We start from the raw sequence: 19,115 nt of genomic DNA, 5'->3' as shown, positions 1-19,115 counted from the left end.
GTGAGAACAGATTGACGCTGCGCAAGCCCGTTCCGTCTTCAGAGAAACCTCAAACAGCGTCAGCCGCCGTCCGAGTCGCTGCCGACCACGTGAACCTGCCGCCGCGATCAAGTGTTGTCGTACCCGTAGTTGCCGATGTAGCTACCTGCGGCGAAGTTGTTCTTGAAGGCAGCCTTCAATTACTCCTAGAAAGAGGAATAGGCGTCGCAAGAGGAGTGGCTGAACTTCAGGATGGGCGCACCGTGGTCTTCGTGACAAACTTTTGACAAGAAGCGCAACACCTCACGAAAGGTGCGGCTGTAGGTCACGTCGAGGAAGATCGGAACTCCGCCGAAATCGCCGCGATTGCTGAAGAATCATTCCCACCTCAGCAACACATTACGGCGCCAGCACAGCTCGACATTGACCGCAAGCTTCCAGGCCCGAAACGACGGCAGCTAAGTGACCTTCTTGCCGAATACAGTGACTGCTTCGCGACGTCGTCGAGGGTGCGCCAAACCACCATTGCGAAACACCGCATCGTGACCGAGTACGACGCGCGCCCTGTGCATCGATCGCCGTACAGAGTCTCCGTTAAAGAAAGGGAGGTGATCCAGGAGCAAGTGCAAGAGATGCTGAATGACGACATAATGCAACCCTCAAGCAGTCCGTGGGCCTCTCCAGTTGTACTGGTTAAGAAGAAGGACGGAACGCTTAGGTTCTGCGTGGACTACCGGCAGCTGAACGCAGTAACGAAGAAAGACGTCTATCCACTCCCCCGCATCGACGACACGTTAGGCCGGCTGCGCCACTCCCGATACTTTTCATCCATGGACCTGAAGAGCGGCTACTGGCAGATTGAAGTCGACGAACGGGACCGAGAGAAAACAGCTTTCGTCACGCCAAATGGGCTGTGCGAGTTCAAGGTGATGCCCTTCGGACTGTGCACGGCTCCAGCAACTTTCCAGCGTGTCATGGACACCGTACTGGCAGGACTGAAGTGGCAGAGCTGTCTCGTCTACCTCGATGACGTCGTAGTGTTTTCCAGCGACTTCGACGAGCACTTGCGACGACTCCGAGCAGTTCTCCAAGCCATACGGACCGCCGGACTCACCCTGAAGCCGTCAAAGTGTCGGTTTGCCTATGACGAACTGAAGTTTCTAGGTCACGTGGTTAGTAACGAAGGCGTTCGCCCCGACCCAGAGAAGACTCGAGCCGTCGCAGCATTTCCAGTACCGACAGACAAGAAGGCCGTGCGAAGGTTTCTTCGACTATGTGCCTACTATCGGCGCTTCATCCGGGAGTTTGCAAGGATTTCCGCACCACTCACAAACCTCACAAAGGACGCCGAGAAGTTCGAATGGGCCGAGAAGCAGCAGCAGGCATTCGACGAGCTGAAGCGACGAGTGCAGACTCCTCCTGTTCTAGGACATTTCGATCAAGATGCGGAAACCGAAATTCACACGGACGCAAGTAACGCTGGACTTGGCGCGGTACTGGTTCAAGTGCAAGACGGCACCGAGCGAGTTATCGCCTACGCAAGTCGGACACTGTCCAAGGCGGAGAAAAATTACTCCACGACTGAGAAAGAATGCCTTGCTGTCGTCTGGGCAATCACGAAGTTCGTCCGTATTTGTACGGGAACCCGTTCCGTGTAGTCACCGACCACCACTCGCTCTGCTGGCTTGCAAACCTCAAGGACCCGTTAGGGCGCCTCCCTCGATGGAGTCTACGACTACAAGAGTTCAACATGACTGTGGTCTACAAGTCAGGCCGCAAGCACAGCGACGCCGACTGCCTGTCCAGAGCCCCCATCGAAACACCTTCCGGCAGCAGCAACGACGACGACGACAAGTGCTTCCTAGGTGCAGTGAAAACCGACGACATGTCACGACGTCAAAGAGACGATCCTGAGTTGCGCGCGCTAATCGAGCACCTTGAAGGACGAGGGGGTACTGTCCCCCGTGTCTTCCCGAGAGCCCTGCCGAGTTTCGTCCTCCGACAAGGTGTACTTTACAAGGAGAACTTCGAGGACAACAGCACACCATGGCTGCTGGTAATCCCCACCGACCTTAGAGCCGAGATCTTCCAAGCCTGCCACGACGACCCGACGTCCGGACACCTTGGTTACAGCCGTACGCTGGCCCAAATTCGTGAAAGGTATTACTGGCCCAAGCTGCCGAAGACCGTTCACTTCTACACACGGTCCTGCCACGAGTGCCAGCGACGCAAGAAACTGCCGACGAAGCCGGCAGGTCTCCTGCATCCGATCGCTCCCCCGACCGTACCGTTCCAGCAGATCGGAATGGATCTACTTGGTCCTTTTCCACCATCGACGCAAGGAAACAGATGGATTATTGTCGCCACAGATTATCTCACACGGTATGCCGAAACGAAAGCCCTTTTTGTAGGGACTGCTGTGGAAGTCGCCAAGTTCTTTGTCGAATCCATCGTCCTCCGGCACGGCGCTCCCGAAGTTTTGATCTCTGACCGTGGATCATCGTTCATGGCCCAGCTGACGCAAGAAATCCTTCGTCTCAGCCACACCAGCCATCGGCGCACAACGGCGTACCACCCGCAGACCAACGGGCTGACGGAGAGACTCAACAAGACCATCGCCGACATGATCTCCATGTACGTCGACGTGGAGCACAAGACATGGGATGAGGTGTTGCCGTACGTCACATTTGCCTACAACACGGCCGTGCAAGAGACCACCGGGGTGACACCCTTCCAACTGGTTCATGGTCGTAAAGTAACGACAATGCTGGACGCGATGTTACCCCACGAACCGGCTCTCGACGGAAGCGACGACGCCCAGGTGGTTGCCCAACGGGCAGAAGAAGTCCGCCAGCTCGCCAGACACCGTATTCAAGCCCAACAACGTGTCGACACTGGCCGCTACAACCTTCGTCGTCGGGACGTCCACTTCCAGCCCGGAGACAGGGTGTGGGTGTGGACACCGATCCGCCGCCGTGGTCTCAGTGAGAAACTCCTAGAGCGCTACTTCGGACCCTACAAAGTACTTCGTCGACTCGGGGATCTGAACTACGAGGTGATGCCCGACGGAACACGAACTTCATCACGCCGCGCTCCACGACCGGAAGTCGTCCACGTCGTGCGCCTCAAGCCGTACTACGCGCGATAAGACTGCGAACTGTGATCTTGTGCACCGCTTGATAGGATTGTGTTTTGGGAGCCTCCGTATGTTCCCATTTTTTGTTTGTTTCGCTCTGTTTTGTTGCCTTTTAGGTGGCATCGAGACGATGCCTTTTTAAAGGGGGGAGTAATGCCACGCTAGTCAGCGAGCGACCGCGCGCGTGGCCGAGTGGTTACCGTGCTTGACTGTCGTGCAGAAAGTCTGGGTTCGATTCCAGTCAGTGGAATGCTCTTTTATTTGTTCTTTCATTGCGTTCTCGTGAGTTCGAGAACATTCTCGTCAGATCGAGTTCTCAATGTTCCAGTCGCCGAACAATCTAGGCCGATTGTTCCAGAACCCAACGCGCGTACATAAGGGGGTCCGCGTGCTGACCTGCAGTCAGTTTCGCCCCTGCGTTGAACTCTGCTACTACGCCGACTTCGACGCCCGCGACGCTCTGTTATCATCTTTTGTACCCTTTTATTTTTGGCACAAGTTCGCCACATTAAACGTTCATTTCTCCCTCTTTATTTTCTGTTTTTTTGGTCACCATCCGTGACAATATATGCGTGTTTTTTATTACTTGAAAATCATGTTGTCAACAGCAAGTGTTTTAATGAAACAGGTTGTCAGCTGTAACATCCAAAGCAAAAAAAACAACAAAAAAACTATGAAAACACGCGAAAACATGTCTGGAATAGATGGGTGCTATCAGGTTGTACACAAAATAAAGAAGGAAAAAAAAAGTAAGATATCTTTTAACAGTTCCGAAATAGCTAAGTTTTTACAAGTAGTAAAAGGCTTCTACTCTCGCTCGAATTTAACTTATTTAATATCCTTTCGACGTCTGCGATTGACACGTCTATGTCTTAACTAATCTCAAACGTTCACGGTAATGTACAAACTAATATATATATATATATATATATATATATATATGATTTTTATTTTGTTCTGTGTTTTTGTGTGTATACACCAACACCATGTCTACAAACCAGCCGAGTGCGCGTGCGCAGAAACAAGAACCTGGAGGAGTGAAGCCTCTACGCATGCGCAGGGCCGACAGCAGCGCCACCGCGGCGCCGTGACGTGAGAGTGTTGAGTTGGTCTATTGGGCAGGAGATCGAACTATAGGGGGCGCTCCGACCCGTTTGTTTTCCCCACGCTCGGTGTTTACTCAACACAAGGCCTGTGCACATGCCGACAGGCCTTATGGGCATGTCCATGTCATCTTCTACAATAGAGCTTGGGGCACAGTTTAATGTAAAAAATACTAACAATCGACGAAGCGACGTTAAGTGCCGGATCTATCCCAGAGAATGCGAGCTTGACCCACTTCGGCTTTTGTGCTGAGCCGGGGCCGTGCATGCTGCATTGTTCATGCAGCCCTAGTGGAAACAAAAGAACCCCTCCTCCCCCTTACCGGAGAACACGAACTCCAGCCGAACGCTGACGCCGCGTTCGGTTATGTCGGCCGTGCGCTGGGTCATTGTATTTGTTGTCCCCATCCGTGTAGTTGTAAAGTTAACCGCTTGGGGCGTCGCGGTCTGTTTTCCTCCCCAATAGCGGCATAGCCACTGACAGCTCGAAAAACGCCTTTCTTCCCGCTTTGTGATTTGTTCTTCGGCACATTTGTAGGATAATGCCGCTTCACCATTAACTGCGAAGCGGTAATAGGATGCTCGGGACTTATCATGCGCTTCGTTTTCATTAAACTAGTGACCACAAAATGTTTTAAAGGGATTAGTTTAAGGAACTTCTTCGCGGAAAAGCCGGCGTCGGTGGGACAGGAATATCCTGGTTGGTCGATAAGTAATTCTTTTGACGTACAGAAACAATTCGAAGAATTTTAGGCGAAGCGGGATTCGAACCAACGACACTTCGAAAGCGAGCCAGAGGCCCTGCCGTCTAGGCCACGCAAACACGCTTGCACGTTTTGGGAACGTGCGAGGTTTGTATTTAGCTAACGCGTTTTACTCTTAAAGGCGAAGCTTAAGCGTCCTCCCGTAATTTTTTCTTATACTTATTTATTTATTTATTTATTTATCTATACCTTGAAGGACCTAATACAGGTCATTACTCAAGACATGAGCAGCAGAAATTTAATTGAAAAAACATAATGACACATTTAAGGACAATAAGATAAAAGATACCGGTTTGCAAAAATACACAAACGGAAATCGAAGGACATGACACGAACTTAATGAAACTCAACATTGGTAGCGTAAGGGTTTCAAGTAGTCACTTTGTGGTTGTTTAAACAAGTCAACGTTGCTAGCTGCGACTGCTGTGACTAGAATTGGCATGGTAGGTGGTAGAGGCATAAATGGGCTCTATTATTTACAGCTCTTGTCTAATTTTGAAGAGAAAGAACTGGGAGATGGAAGTATACTATCTTTAAGCGCAGGGTTATTGTGGTAAAGTTTGTAGAGCATTGCCATTAGAGATATCTTTTGACTTAAAGTAAGTTCCGGAAGATTCGCTCGCTGTCGCAAGCCAGAAGCACCCGAGTAAAATGAAATTTACATGTAATTCTACAAACAATTATGTTCTATTGCTATTTTTAAAACTTTTGTTGTAACGTACCACCGGAAAGCCATGTTGCTGTTGGAGGGGCATGGACAATAAATACACAAATAAACAAACAAATGAAGGAATTCTTTGACGCCAGTTCACGGCGGCTGGGAACTACGATGAATGGACACTCAGGTGCACGGCAGGCTCGGACGCTATACGCGCTTAATTCCCACTCCCTCTAGAATTTCCGATCTGGACATGTGTCGCACCCGTGTGCGCACGAATATAATCCATACTAATCCCTACAAAATCCGCAATTGGCGTTATAGATGTCAGCTTACCAGCCGTACTGCAAAGACTGATTTGCATCTTAGGCGAAAGACGACGTTTTCAAGTCAGACTCTCTTCCTGCGGCCTGACAGAAATATGTATTATACCGACTTAGTGCATTATGTATCGGAACATAGCAAACCGATCAAGTTCTGCGAAATACATTCCCGGTTCCTTGATGTGTCAGGCAGATGGACAGCGACGACAAACCAGACACTGCACACTTCTGTGCAGAGTTCCACTGCCGCTATTAAATTTAGCCGATTTACGTCTCGGAATGGCGTCGCACTAAATGTAGATGACAGTATCCACGTGACACTACGAGGGACCGGTGAAAACGCCATGACATCACGTGAAACCGTGACGCCACGTTCCATTATAAAGTCACGTCACACTAAATTAAAATTCACGCCAAATGTAGCGGGGAAAATTTTGTGACTCCACGTCACGTGACACCGCGACGTGAGAATATCACGTCACTGTGATTATCCGCTGAGCTTAGCAGAGAAATGGCACCGCTAATTATGCCGAGCGGAAGTTCGTCTGCTTCTGTTGCAGGGGTTGTGCTGACGTCAGAACGCCGAGCTTTGATTGGCTCTAAGTGAAGGATGGTGGGTAGACCTCAAGGCAGCTTGTTTCGAGGTCTACCCACTATCTTTCGAGCAGAGCCAATCAGAGTTCGGTGTTCTGACGTCACCACAACCTCTGCAAAAGACGCAGACGAAATTACGCCCCGCATTGCGGGCTACGAAACGCACACGAGAATCGCTGCAGAGCCTCGCCAACGACAGCCATACCCCTAAAACAAATAATCCGTTCTAACCGAGAACATTTTCGACGAAACTACAACACCCGACTTCCCGAGACACACATTCGGAGCCGTCAAAAAAGCCAATGAAAGCTTTCAGTCATCTTTTCTTTTCTTTTTTCTTGTTTCAAACGTTTGTCCTCCCGGTGTACTTTGTCTTCATTGTTGTAGGCTTGCTGCAATTTTCGGTATCAGAATTCTAGAGTAGCGATGCATTTACAACGATCCGGTCGAAGATGGAACGCGCGTCAAAGCGTCGTTCACTCCTCTAGCCTGAACGACCACGCAATAATGGCCCATGTACGGTGCCCCCACGAAGATATCCCCGGTCATTTTGAGGAGCGATCGTGACCCCTCGGATCGGTCGTTTCACCATACGATGGACCGCGCTAGAGACGCTACGATCCATCTAAGCCAATCAAAATGCCACGTGCGTGTCATGTGACCTACTTTCAGGGCGCGCAGTGACGTGTAATCCAGCCAATCACAACGTAGGATTGGCTGGAACGGCTGTTCTCGCCCGCTGCGGTCTATCTAAGTTAAAGTGGAGCGAAGTCGTGAACGGAAGCGACGCAGTTGAGGGGCGGCCATATCCTGCCACGACATAAACGTCCGCTCCGATCAGTCACTCGTAATATCGTTGATCCATCGTCGGACGGGGCTCTCGAAAAAAGCATCCCGGAACTTCGGCCGGTGTAGTTGGAAGTTCGAACGTTCAAAAAAGCGAAGAGCCCAAGCGCGAATTTCGGCACGATTGTTAAGTATGCATATAGGTCAGTTTTAAGGCACGTTCACACATGGCGCTCAACGGTAGTGTTGGCGCTACCGCGTCAAAAGTAGCGGCATTACCGGTAACGCCGTCAGTTTTTCCGGTAATGTTGTAGCATACCCGTCACCTCTTCAAAACTGTAACTGTGTAACCTGCTTGCGTTATTTATTTCGAGTGACGTGCAACGCATAGTTACGTTACTTGATACATATTCTTCTCGAGACTTTAAGAAGATTACACTTAAACATTTTTTTGTGTGTTTCTAGGCGCTAAGCTATATGAATGTTTTGCGAATTTTGTGTTCTTTTTTTCTGAATTTTTTCTCGCGATTTTTTAGGTGGAACCGTGAAAAAAAGGTCAGGTAATTATGTTCAGTTTCTGGATGGACATAATGTTTCTAGAAAAATGGCGCTCATGCATACCTCTAACGTGAAAGAGTAAACGTGTTAATTCATAATTTAAGAAGTCACGCAAAAGTAACGTGCGTTACTTTTTACCGGTAGCGGTAACGGTAATCCGTTCCTATTATTTTCAGGTAACGTAGGTCGGTAACGCGTTCCTTTTATTTGCATGTAACGAATAACGCATTTCGTTACTTTTTTGGGGTAACGCCCGCAGCACTGCTCGACAGTAATTTATTGCTGATTAAGCGCTATAGAGACAGCGTTGATGCGGCACTTGCTAATTAAAGGACGGGTCGCATACACCGCAGCGCTATACATTAGCGTTGCTGGCCTTCCTGGTAAAGCGCCGACTTTGCGGTACATTAGTGTTACAACGCTTGTCTAACGCTAAGTCAGCGCTGTTCTTAGTGTTTACTGTGCTCTATGTCTGAACCGGCCTATAAAGGACTCTTCGCATACACCGCATAGCTACCTTAGTTATATTAAGGCTGGTTGACACATGCAACAACGCACTACCGCAACACTATTAGTCAGCGCCGGTAATAGCACTTTGATACGGGCGCTGACTTCGGGCCATGGCTGCAGTGGTACATCGCCGCATCAGTGCTGAGTTACGTTCTAGTCAGCGCTGTAGGGGGGTGGTTTTTAGTGTGAATTTAGTGCTGCGGTTGGTATGTGTGAATTGACCCTTAGTCTGCAACTGAATTTGCACCGTATTAAGATATGTGCGCACATATAGCGGGCGTTATTTTAGCGCTATAGACAACATGCAGAATTCGCGCTATATCAGCGCTGTATCATAGTACTCCGCTGAATGTGACTCCGCCTTTTTTTTTTTCTGCGTCCAAAAAACAAGCTTGTTGTACTATCTAAACCACTTGGTTTAAATTTTTATCCCATCGTAATAGTTCCAAACCCTCAGTTATTATATAATGAGAACATGTCCTGGGATTGTCCGAAACTATCTTATTTCAAAGCTATCCCTAATGGTGCGGATTCCAAGTCGCAAACGCTATTCCCTATCCACGAATGTTAAATTGTAATTCACAATTGTCTATTTGACTCTCACCTAACATACTACCATCTAGTCTGGAGTTCATCAACACTAACCAAAGTTGAAAGACTGTTTTTGTTAATATATATGTATATATATTGTGGGGAATGGGAAAAGACAAGAATAAAGAGAACCGACAACCGGGGGGCGAGCGGGCAATGTGGCAGTCGGAGCTTGAACACCGCGAGAAGTGGTGTTCGTTTTCTTGTCTCCACATTTGGCGCCCAACGTAGGACCTCATATTATCTGATACCGGCGGTCACCCAAGCAGCACGGAGTTTGACCAAGCATTGGCCAATGGCTGGCGATGGTCTTTTGGCCAATGGCCAAAGAGTAGCCACTCATCGGCCAATGGTTGGCCAATAACTGATGGCATGAGCTGCTGCGCCGGGATGCCCCATGGAATTGGACTGCACCTCACAAGGAAGCATTCAAACGCTGGCAGTCGCCATTGCCGATACAGCTTCCCTCAGACTTCCTAATCTCAATGCCACATTTGTGCTACAAACCGACGCCAGCAAGTACGGACTAGGAGTAGTGCTTCTGCAGGAACATAATGGGGCCTTACGACCGGTTGCATTTGCGAGCCACACACTGTCGGCAGCGGAGCGTAACTATACCGACACCGAAATGGAGTGCCTAGCAATAATATTTGCCCTAAAGAAGTTCGATATGTACCTTGACGGAGCCACCTTTACAATCCAGACGGACCACCAAGCGTTGACCTGGCTCAAAAATCTTAAAAACCCAGCAGGACGTCTAGCTGGATGCGCTCTCAACTTACAGGGACACAATTTCTCCATTGAGTACCGGCCTGGCAAATCCAACATTGAGGTGGACGCCTTGTCTCGCGCCCCCCTTCCACCCCAGGAAAGGGAAGAAGCGTCGGAGTTGGTCGCTGTTACTAACGAGGAACTTTCCTGGGGCGTAGTCGTGACACGGGAACAGCTGCTCAGAGCCCAGCAAGCGGACAATCTGTGCCAGCAGGTATCTACGCGGTTAAATCAACCCAGTTCCAAGGGACAGGACATGACTGATGCACCCACCGACACCTACGTTCAGAGTAACGATGGCCTTTTACTTCGATACATAACTCAAGCAGATGAGGGTGACCCTACCACGTCACCATTCCGCGTAGTCGTGCCGAAAATATTACGACGCACTTTTATAAGTAACTTTCATGACAGTGTCCTGACAGGTCACAGTGATGAAAAAAAAAAACCTACCAAAAGCTCTATTGCATTGCAACCTGGCCTCGAATGAACCGCGATGTCTTGCGTTATGCCCGCAGCTGTCCTCAATGCCAGACGGCAAGACCCCGAGGCGGGAAGCCCCTGGGTTTCATGCAGTCGGTTCAAGGTCATTGCCCTGGGAAATTATTGAGTGTGATATTATGGGCCCATTTCCACGCAGCCCACAAGGCAACAGGTACCTCCTTGCTTTCACCGACCACTTCTCCAAGTGGGTCGACCTTCATCACCTGCGTCAACTTACGTCCAAGAAGATAAAGAACAAACTTCGAGAAACATTTTCCGGTTTGGGTATCCTGTTGTCCTTTTAACAGACCAGGCCACCTACTACACCAGCACTGTATTTGAAAATTGTTGTGAGATTCTTGGTATCCAACATAATTGTACTTCCCCTTATCACTCCCAGGACATTATCACTGAAAGAGTAAATCGAACCTCCGGGCAATGCTAATTTTGTGCACTAACGAACACTGCGACTGGGATGGCCTTTGCTACCCATATCCCAGAGATGGCCTTTGCTACCCATACCACAGAAAACCAAACCACGGGATTCACACCGGCATGATTTAATTTTGGTCGGAAGCTAAGAGTACCCATGGAAAACATTATAAAGCTTGCGCCAAATGCTCGCCCGCGCCAGTCACAGTCGAGGTTTGCACAAAGACTCTGCGATATTATCCGAAATACAGTGACAATGACCCGGGGAAATATCGAACTAGCCCAATCACGACAATAAACACAATATAATAAAGGCCGGAGAAACGTTGAATTTTCTATCGGAGATCTAGTTCTCCGACGCACTCACCCACTCAGTCACGCCAGCCAAGGATTTTCCGCTTCACTCGCCAAACGATGAGACGGTCCTTTCGTGGTCGAGACGGGAATTACAGGTCTCCCATATCAACTACAGTGCCCCATAACCGGCGCACGCGTCGAACCTGTTAACATCAATGACTTGAAACCTTTTATTGAACGGGGCGAAGTGTTGAGAGTTCAGTAACGTCGTCTCCATCTTGTCTAATTGTGCCTCTTCTTGACCTCAACTACCTGCAGCCATGCCGCCAGACCGACTGTGGTCACGGCCACGTCACCCATCTCCGCGGCGGTCCTCTTACCATCGGTCGCGCTCCCTCGGCAGCCGCAGTCTCGGCCATCGGCCGCCTCCTCACCACCCACGGTGACGCCCCCGAACCCATGAGGCTGCGACGTGGTGCATCATGGAGCATCACAGCCTCGTGGGGCTCGCTTCCCGCCTGCACTGGGACCGACAGCCACAAGTCCCACAAGGAGTGGCGCCGGCCGACTTCCCAGCACCATTCAAGGGACGCACCCTGAATGAGCGTTGCAGAGAGGACACACTGTCGCCCTACACCGACAAAGAGCGTGCCGGGTTATGCGCCCTGTGCCAGGTGCCCATGATAGCGGGGGAGAGTCATCTATACGGGGCCCACCACACCGAGCGTCGCCAACGACAAGAGAACAACGCATCGCCAGCAACTCTGCCGCTAACATCCGCCGACGTCGAGGCGGCGCTCATCGTCGTGTCGAGATTCTGCCCCGAGAAGCTTAGGGCGCCTGACCAGGCAGCACACGCACACGAAGATGTCATCCTTGACGAGCTTTAATCCGCCTCCCTGCCCCCTCCCTCCGGCCTCATTCAACAAGCCAACGGCCCCGAACGCGGAATAGGACACCGGACGTGCTCAGACCATAGGATTCCGAGGACGCCGGGAATGAGGATCCCAGCGGACAGGCACAGTCGCCATAAAGCCGCATTGAGAGGAGCGGCCGGCAGAGTCCTCTCGAGCAGCCAAGCACATATCTGCCAACGCTGTAGCCATGAGTAGATCGCACATCCGAGTGGACGTTAACACCAGGACCACGGTGAACGTCTCCCGTTCCAGCGCAGGCGTCAAGAGTCAACACTTTTCAGTCGAAGCTCAGAGAGCCAAAAACCAGAGTCTGCTTCCACCGTCCTTCCCGCCAGCCGTTGCGCCGCCCCAAGCTCTCCGATTTGCGCCCTTTCAAAGGTCCTTTGGTCCGCACGTCAGATACCGCTCGGAGTCCCACTACCATCGTACGGTCCTCCGTCCATCTTCGAAAAGCTTAAGACTCGCAAGACCGCCATGGGGGCCACCTTGCTCGACATCATACAGTCCGGCGTGGAGAACCTTGACAGCGACGTCGGCCTGTGCGCCCCGGATGCCGAGTCGCACACGCTGTTCGCCGGCCTGTTCAACCCGGTGATCGAGGACTACCACGGCGGCTTCAAGGCGACCGACAAGCACCCGCTCACGAACTTCGGAGACCTCAGCACCTTGGCCAATGTGGACCCCGACGACCAGTTCGTCGTTTCCACCGGCGTGCGCTGCGGACGCTCGCTGCAGGGCTACCCTTTCAACCCGTGCATGACGGAAGCCCAATACCGCGAGAGGGAGGAGAAAGTGAGGTCGACTCTGCGTATGCTGGAGGGCGAGCTGAAGGTCACCTACTACCCGCTGGACAAGACGCAGCAGCAGCTCATCGACGACCACTTCCTCTTCAAGGAGGGCGCCCGCTTCCTGCAGGCGGCCATCGCTGCCATCAAAACCACCAAGACGCATTTGAGAAGTGTGGTGGGGGCCTGGGATTTACGTGTGAAGAGCCAAAGGAAGGGGCTCTACAGTTCCTTGATTTGACAATGTACCCGGGTGATAACACTATATGTTGGTCGTTTTGCCCGCGCTCCAAAAGGGCGATACTGGATTTTAAATCTTCCCATTCGAAGGTGGTTAAGAGGTCCATAGCGGTGTCATGCCTTGGGTCGGCCCTCAAAAAATCATGTGCCCACAAGATGATCGACAGTTTTAGAAAACAAATTAGTAGATTGAAGGAGTCGGGGTTCCCGTCGACACTCTTGGCGGAAGTAGCCAGTTCACTTCTTAAGAAAGCTAAGGGGGTGGAGAGGTCGAGGCCGGAAAGAGAAAAGAAGAGTGTGGTAATAGTCCCCTACCTCCACCGCGTTTCCCATAACCTGAAACAAGTTGGTGGCAGATATGGAATTCCGGTAGTGTTTTCGGCGCCCCCCAAAATAGGCCAGATATGTTCCAGGATTAGTGCGGGGATAGTTGGTCGTTCCAGCGTGAAGTGCACCAAGGCGCACAGAAAACCTTTTGTCCCTTGTGTTTCGTGTGTGGTATATAAAATACCTTTGTCGTGTAACAGGTGCTACGTGGGGCAAACAGGAAGATGTCTGAACGATAGATTACGTTAGCACTCATATTCTCTCGGAACTACGGTTGGGGGGCTTTTGCCTGTTCATTTAAGAGATTGCTAGTGTCGGCCTGGGACTGGCAGAGTCACCGTTCTGGGAGCGCACAAGGATAGGGTGACGAGAGAAATCATTGAGACCTTCCACATTCTGTGTCATGGTCATTCCTGTGTAAGTGAACCGTCATTGGCGCTGTCAGCCAAAGAAATTTCCTTCCTGCGGCAAAACATGAGTCACGTAGTGAACGGGTAGTTAATTGACACGCTTCACGGTTGGCGAGAATGGTCCTTTGTTTTTGTGCAATGTTTTAAGATACTGTGTACGGTTTTTCTGTCTTTGTTTCCTTTATTAAAATTCTTCAGTTGCGTGTGCAGCATTGTCCTGTCGTGTGTGTTCCTCTTCGTAGTCCGTGTTTTCTGAGCTGTTTTCCCCATCATGTATTTCTGTCCCTTCTACGTTTTGATGCTTCTTCTCTACCCCAGTCTCAGGTCAATTCAACATACCTGATGCTTGTCGTATGCGTAATCTATCTACATGTCTGTACATGTATGTATAATAGAGGTTCCCGAAGATAAGAAGACGCAATAGTGGCGTGAGAAAACAAAAATATTTTTTGTAGAACATGAATTGGGCGGTACCTAGCGCCACCTAGCCTAGCTACTTGCGATCACTCTGCTTCACCCTGCCATCTGGTAGCAAGCGATTTAACATCCTTTTACGCTACGCGGCTACGCCATAATTTCGTGTTACCGTGCTGAGATAAGCCAATACGTTGCTTCGGATCTGCTTTTTTGAGAACGGTTTTTGGTTGTGCGGGCGAATGGTTTATTACTCCTCCGTGATGTGCGGTTGACGCAACGGTTGACGAAGGAAATGTGGCTCGAGGAATAGCAAAGGTAAGACATAAAGTGGGCGAGCTGGGTGCCGGTTGTCTCCGTTTAAAATCGCACTGCTGACGATGAGAAGACTGAGTGACTGCATGCTTTCGAAACGTAAGTTTCTTTACCTGCATGCAAGGGGAAGCCAGCTTCGGAAGTAAATACAGTGCGCGGAAAGCTTGGGTTACGTTTTTATTTGCTGCTCCTCTCGCTCCGTACAATATACTTAGTGTTCTCGCTAAGCCTTATTGAGCTCGATTTGCTCGATTCGTGGCCGCCATAATGAGATGCGGGCGACGGAGGAACTTTTGCTCCCCTGCTTTAGGGACGAAAGTTTCTCCCTTTCTGAAGGAACATATGTATCAAGAGTGTTCCTCCCTTTAGGGAGGACTATACTGATCCTTTTGTCCAAGAGTGTACGCAACACTTCTTAGAAAACAGAAGAGGACGCATGGAAAAATAGCTTGGAGAATCGGAAAGAACCTTGGTCGGCATACTAAGAATGCCCCAGAATCTCTTTGATGCTGGTGCCCTCAGAAGTTAAAAAAGAAAAGGCGTTCGAACTTGTATGTTTTTTGTTTGTTTGTATTTTTTTTTTTTGGGGGGGGGGAGGGGGGGGCGGGGGAGTATTTCTGAAGAAATGTAACAAAATACATTTGATCCGGGTTGTATTGCGATACAAAGAAACATTCCAAATATATTTTGATACAGGAATACAGATACCGGTGAAAAAAAATGTATCGCGATAAAGAAATGCATATATGAAATATATTTCTTAAATACTATCGCGGCACTGACCAACCCTGAGCTCACCCTTGTAGGGGCGCGAGGACCCGTCAAGCCGCACATGGCAGCTTTCTTCCTCGGGTCCCACCATCATGATCGATGGAAATAACGATTTATTATTTATGCATTTTATTATTTACGAACATAATGTAGCGCCATCTCAGTACTGAGTCTGCGCTAACGATAGCCCTGATACGATAGGGAGCTTTAGAATAACGTACGCAATTTTAGCGCACGACTAGCGCTAAATTTAGCGCTTGTATTAGTGCACGCGACGCAAGAGAGTTTTAGAATAGCGTTTCTCCGTCGCGACGCAAAAGGCCAAGCATCTCGCTTGCGACGCCACCAAGATACAGTAACAATTTTCATCTCACACGAAAAGCTGTAAGTCTAGAAAAAAACAAACAAGTTTTTCGGTCCAGAGTAGCATTTTAGATTTGTTTAAACATGAGAATGCGATATGAGCGGTTGACCGGTCGTGTCCACTTGCGTCGCCTCGGCAAGAGAGGTCTTGTGTACTGACCTTCACAGATCGTACCTTCGCCGAGAGATGTTCGCGCGTCGCAAGCATCAAGTTGCCAACGAGCTTGTTGCAAGTTGCCGGTGATCGTTGCCAAACCAAGTACAATGTCGTCCCGTATTCAAAATTGCAGTCGCGAGGATGCTGCCGACGTCCACTCACGACGCCGCCAAAACGGCCGCCGACACAATACTGGAAGCCGCCATTTTTTTTTAACTCTGCTCGTCTTGGCTTTAGCCAAGTTGTCATCACGAATCCTCTTTTTAGAAGCGCAAAGACTCTTTGCGTATGCACGCTATTTCCGAGAAATAGCGCACGCTAAAACTGCGCACGCAAAGCGCGAAACCTGATTTGCGTTTGGAGCATGCGCAGTGGCGACGACGCTATTCTTTGCGCACGCGAAGCTTTAGCGTGCGCTATTCTAATACTCCCTATTGCCTTTGGGCTACCTCAGCGCTGTGCCCCAGGCGTTAACCGGCCTTCAGCGGTTCAGTGCTAATGCTGAGCTACACTGCTCAAATTACGTGCATGTCAGCGCCCCATCAGCGCTCTTCCTGGTGTTGATTTAGCTCTGCGTCGTACGCGTGAACCGGTCTTTGCAGTCTTGGTATAGCGGAGGCGACCGTTCTCAGTGGCGCCACCTCATGTTTCGTACCTGAGACGTTGCAAGGGCGTGCCAAACTGCTCTAGTTTCACATCAGAATGTTTGATGGTGTCCTTGAAGTAGTAGCCGCCCTGGAAAAGTCCCCAGGTCAACCTCCCTGTCTTCCTCTGCTGTTCTTACTTCCTTCAAGAACAAAGTCGAAACGCCAAGCTTTTCGAGAGACCAAAAATCATATCTTTCCCAGTCTGGTCTCTCGGAAAGTCTTCTTTAGGCGACGAATGTCTGACCATGCAGATTATAAAAGATCCACTGACGAGTTTGCGAAATTTACAAACTAAATGCTATGAGTAAAGTAATGGTTCGGAATCGAGTTCGTATGGGTATCACGAAGGGTGATAGATCGCGTATGATGCATTGCGGAGAAGTAGATTTCATCTGGCCAAGAAAGATGTGGTGGAGAAAGTGAATACAAATTTCTGAAGCACCCACCGGTTGTACCTTCAGATCTTCCAACGGATGTTTATAAAGTATCGGAATGATTAAAAAGCGCGACAGGACAACGGGCAGAGAAGGAGACACAGACACAGACACAGCGCTTGCTGTGTCTGTGTCTCCTTCTGTGTCCGTTGTCCTGTCGCGCTTTTTAATTTTTATGAATCACCAACTCGCTCAACTTTCTACCCTCGTAAAGTATCGGAATCATTATTTAACAATATCGTTGCAATGAAGGCACTTAGTGGCACTAAGTGCCTTCATTGTAGACATCAGAAATGATGGCTCGAGATTCAAGCGACAGTAATAATTAAAAAGAAGGGAGTCCAAAACCTTATGAAACAGAATGTCGAAGGCCTTAACATCAAAATCAATTATGTCAAATCATACTAAGACACGTAGAATGAACTAAATTAAATAATTTCACAAAACATATCGTTGTTTATTTCTAAACAAAGCTTATTTTCTGAGCACGTCAAGTAGTTGGCCAAACGTAAGCAAATCCCTATGCGAGCTAATTATTTTTTCTGTTTAATACGTGCACTACTTTGCTTTGTTTAATGTACGTGACAAGAAAACTGACCAGAAATAAGAAAGTGCTAAACTGCAAGCGCAGCGCTTAATTCATATCGCCATAGAAATACCAAGAAATATTTACGTTTTATTAAATGATCGACGTTTGAACAGGGCATTCAACTGTTCAATATACCACGCGTCTCTACAAAGGTACTGCTTGCGTCTTTTGCTGTCGCGGCTTGGTAGCTCTCTGACGTTCGCAGTACACGACGCCAATAAAGAAATCACCAATGCGTGGTGTTAACGTGAAGTTTGAACTTATTTGAGAAGTTACAACCGCCCGGACCAAAAAAATATTGTGAGAAAGACAGAAACAAGGGGCCATGCAATGGGTTCAAAGAGGAATTGGCGACCGTCTGAGAATACCATTTTGGCCACTTTAATTTTTGCAGCATCATCGGTTTTATTGTTAGGCGCCTCTGATCTCCACTTAGGCGTTTTATTTAACAGGCTATCCACCTAGAATAATCAAAGCCCGTGCGCTAAAAAGTCTGACATCATCACATTGAGATGGAGCGAAAGGCACTGATTGGAGTCGAGTGCTGCGTCAGTGCTCGGCTGGGCCTCGTATCCAATCAGCGCGTCGAATGACGCTCAGCATTGTACTCGGGTCCAATCGCCTAGTTCGCGCCATCCAACTGTGACAACGTTCCGTGGAGGGAGAGCGGGGCGTTCGAAAGCCTTCATTATTCTAGATGGTGTTGACTGTACATGGCTTCTTTCAAGAGGTTCTCACCAGAAAATGCATATCCTTAAAAACTAACTTAAAACCAGAAAAAAAAATATATTAATGAAAACAGCCGTTACAGCACAGTAAAATTGAGTGGGCAAAAGAAAACGGATACTTAGAGAGCGATTCTCACAACTATCCCAATTTGTTTGTGTCTTCGAAAAGTGATGAAGACAGTGACCTCACCGCATTTTGTTGCTTCCGAAGGGCGTCTTGGAACATTTATGCTAATATAACGTCAGAGTACCTGAATCTCGTATATCTTGGGAATAATCTTTTGAAAATGTGGCTTCTTTCCGGATGTTTGAGATTTTGTATTTCTTCAACAATTCCGGGAAAAAATACATTCCCTTCCAGTGCCGCTACACACACGAAAAACACTTCACTGGGAAAAGTTTCAAATTGACTACACTGGCACTTCAGTTACCGGAACAGACTCTCATCAAAATATTCTCGTGAGGATTCTACCATGAGGTAAGAATTCGTTTGAAAATAGCGCGCCGATTAAGGCTGATGAGAGAAAGGCGCATGGGTAGTCGAGGAAGCCGGAGCGGTGCCGCCATCTATACACCGTCCTTCTAACTAAATGCATTTATGTTTGCCCTCCTCTGCTCACACGGTCTTTTAGGGTGCTACGCTTTTTCCTTTTGTAGATTTCCAAGTATTCGAGGGGAACATATTGCTCGGCGAAGAAAATATACTAAAAAAGAAGGAGGCACTTTCAGAACATCCATTTTTCATAAAACTGCATCGCGTCGCTTCACCCGCCTTCTCATCCAGCATCTCTTTTACTTTACTTTAAGTTTTAAAACCTTTTTGACTGATTTTGAGAAATGTCTCACCAAACATTTAATAAGCTTTTGACGTGTCTAAAACAGATGACTCCTCACCTACAGATAGCAATAAGCTGTGACTAGGGAACATAGCCCATAAAATGAGGACATCCTCGATTTAGCTGATTGGTGACATAGCGTAAAGAAAATGAATTAAAATAAACTATTATTATATTGACTGAAACATCAACCATCT

The 19,115-nt window shown here is 48.8% G+C and overlaps 1 protein-coding gene and 1 pseudogene across 1 annotated transcript; both read left to right on the top strand.

Annotated features, from left to right (window-relative positions):
- The first annotated feature begins 11,305 nt into the window (after positions 1 to 11,305).
- On the top strand, positions 11,306 to 12,041 carry LOC120838590 (annotated as a pseudogene).
- Positions 12,042 to 12,089: 48 nt separating this feature from the next.
- LOC115309437 (arginine kinase Pro c 2.0101-like) lies at positions 12,090 to 18,545 on the top strand. Its single transcript, XM_040208582.1, has 3 exons — positions 12,090 to 12,134; positions 12,281 to 12,865; positions 18,444 to 18,545. The coding sequence occupies exons 1-3, from the start codon at positions 12,090 to 12,092 to the stop codon at positions 18,543 to 18,545; spliced, it is 732 nt and encodes a 243-aa protein (XP_040064516.1).
- Positions 18,546 to 19,115: the final 570 nt, after the last annotated feature.

Source organism: Ixodes scapularis, unplaced genomic scaffold (genome assembly GCF_016920785.2).
Source record: "Ixodes scapularis isolate PalLabHiFi unplaced genomic scaffold, ASM1692078v2 PGA_scaffold8__174_contigs__length_109621045, whole genome shotgun sequence".
Taxonomy (NCBI): domain Eukaryota; kingdom Metazoa; phylum Arthropoda; class Arachnida; order Ixodida; family Ixodidae; genus Ixodes; species Ixodes scapularis.
The sequence above is the reverse complement of the archived record's forward strand: the minus strand, read 5'-3'. Positions and strand labels throughout refer to the sequence as shown.

Coding starts and splice junctions, on each gene's coding strand:
- LOC115309437 (XM_040208582.1), top strand. CDS start 12,090: ATGAGTAGATCGCACATCCGAGTGGACGTTAACACCAGGACCACG. Junction 12,135..12,280: donor ACGTTAACACCAGGACCACG/GTGAACGTCTCC, acceptor GCCCTTTCAAAG/GTCCTTTGGTCCGCACGTCA. Junction 12,866..18,443: donor AGACGCATTTGAGAAGTGTG/GTGGGGGCCTGG, acceptor ATTCCCTTCCAG/TGCCGCTACACACACGAAAA.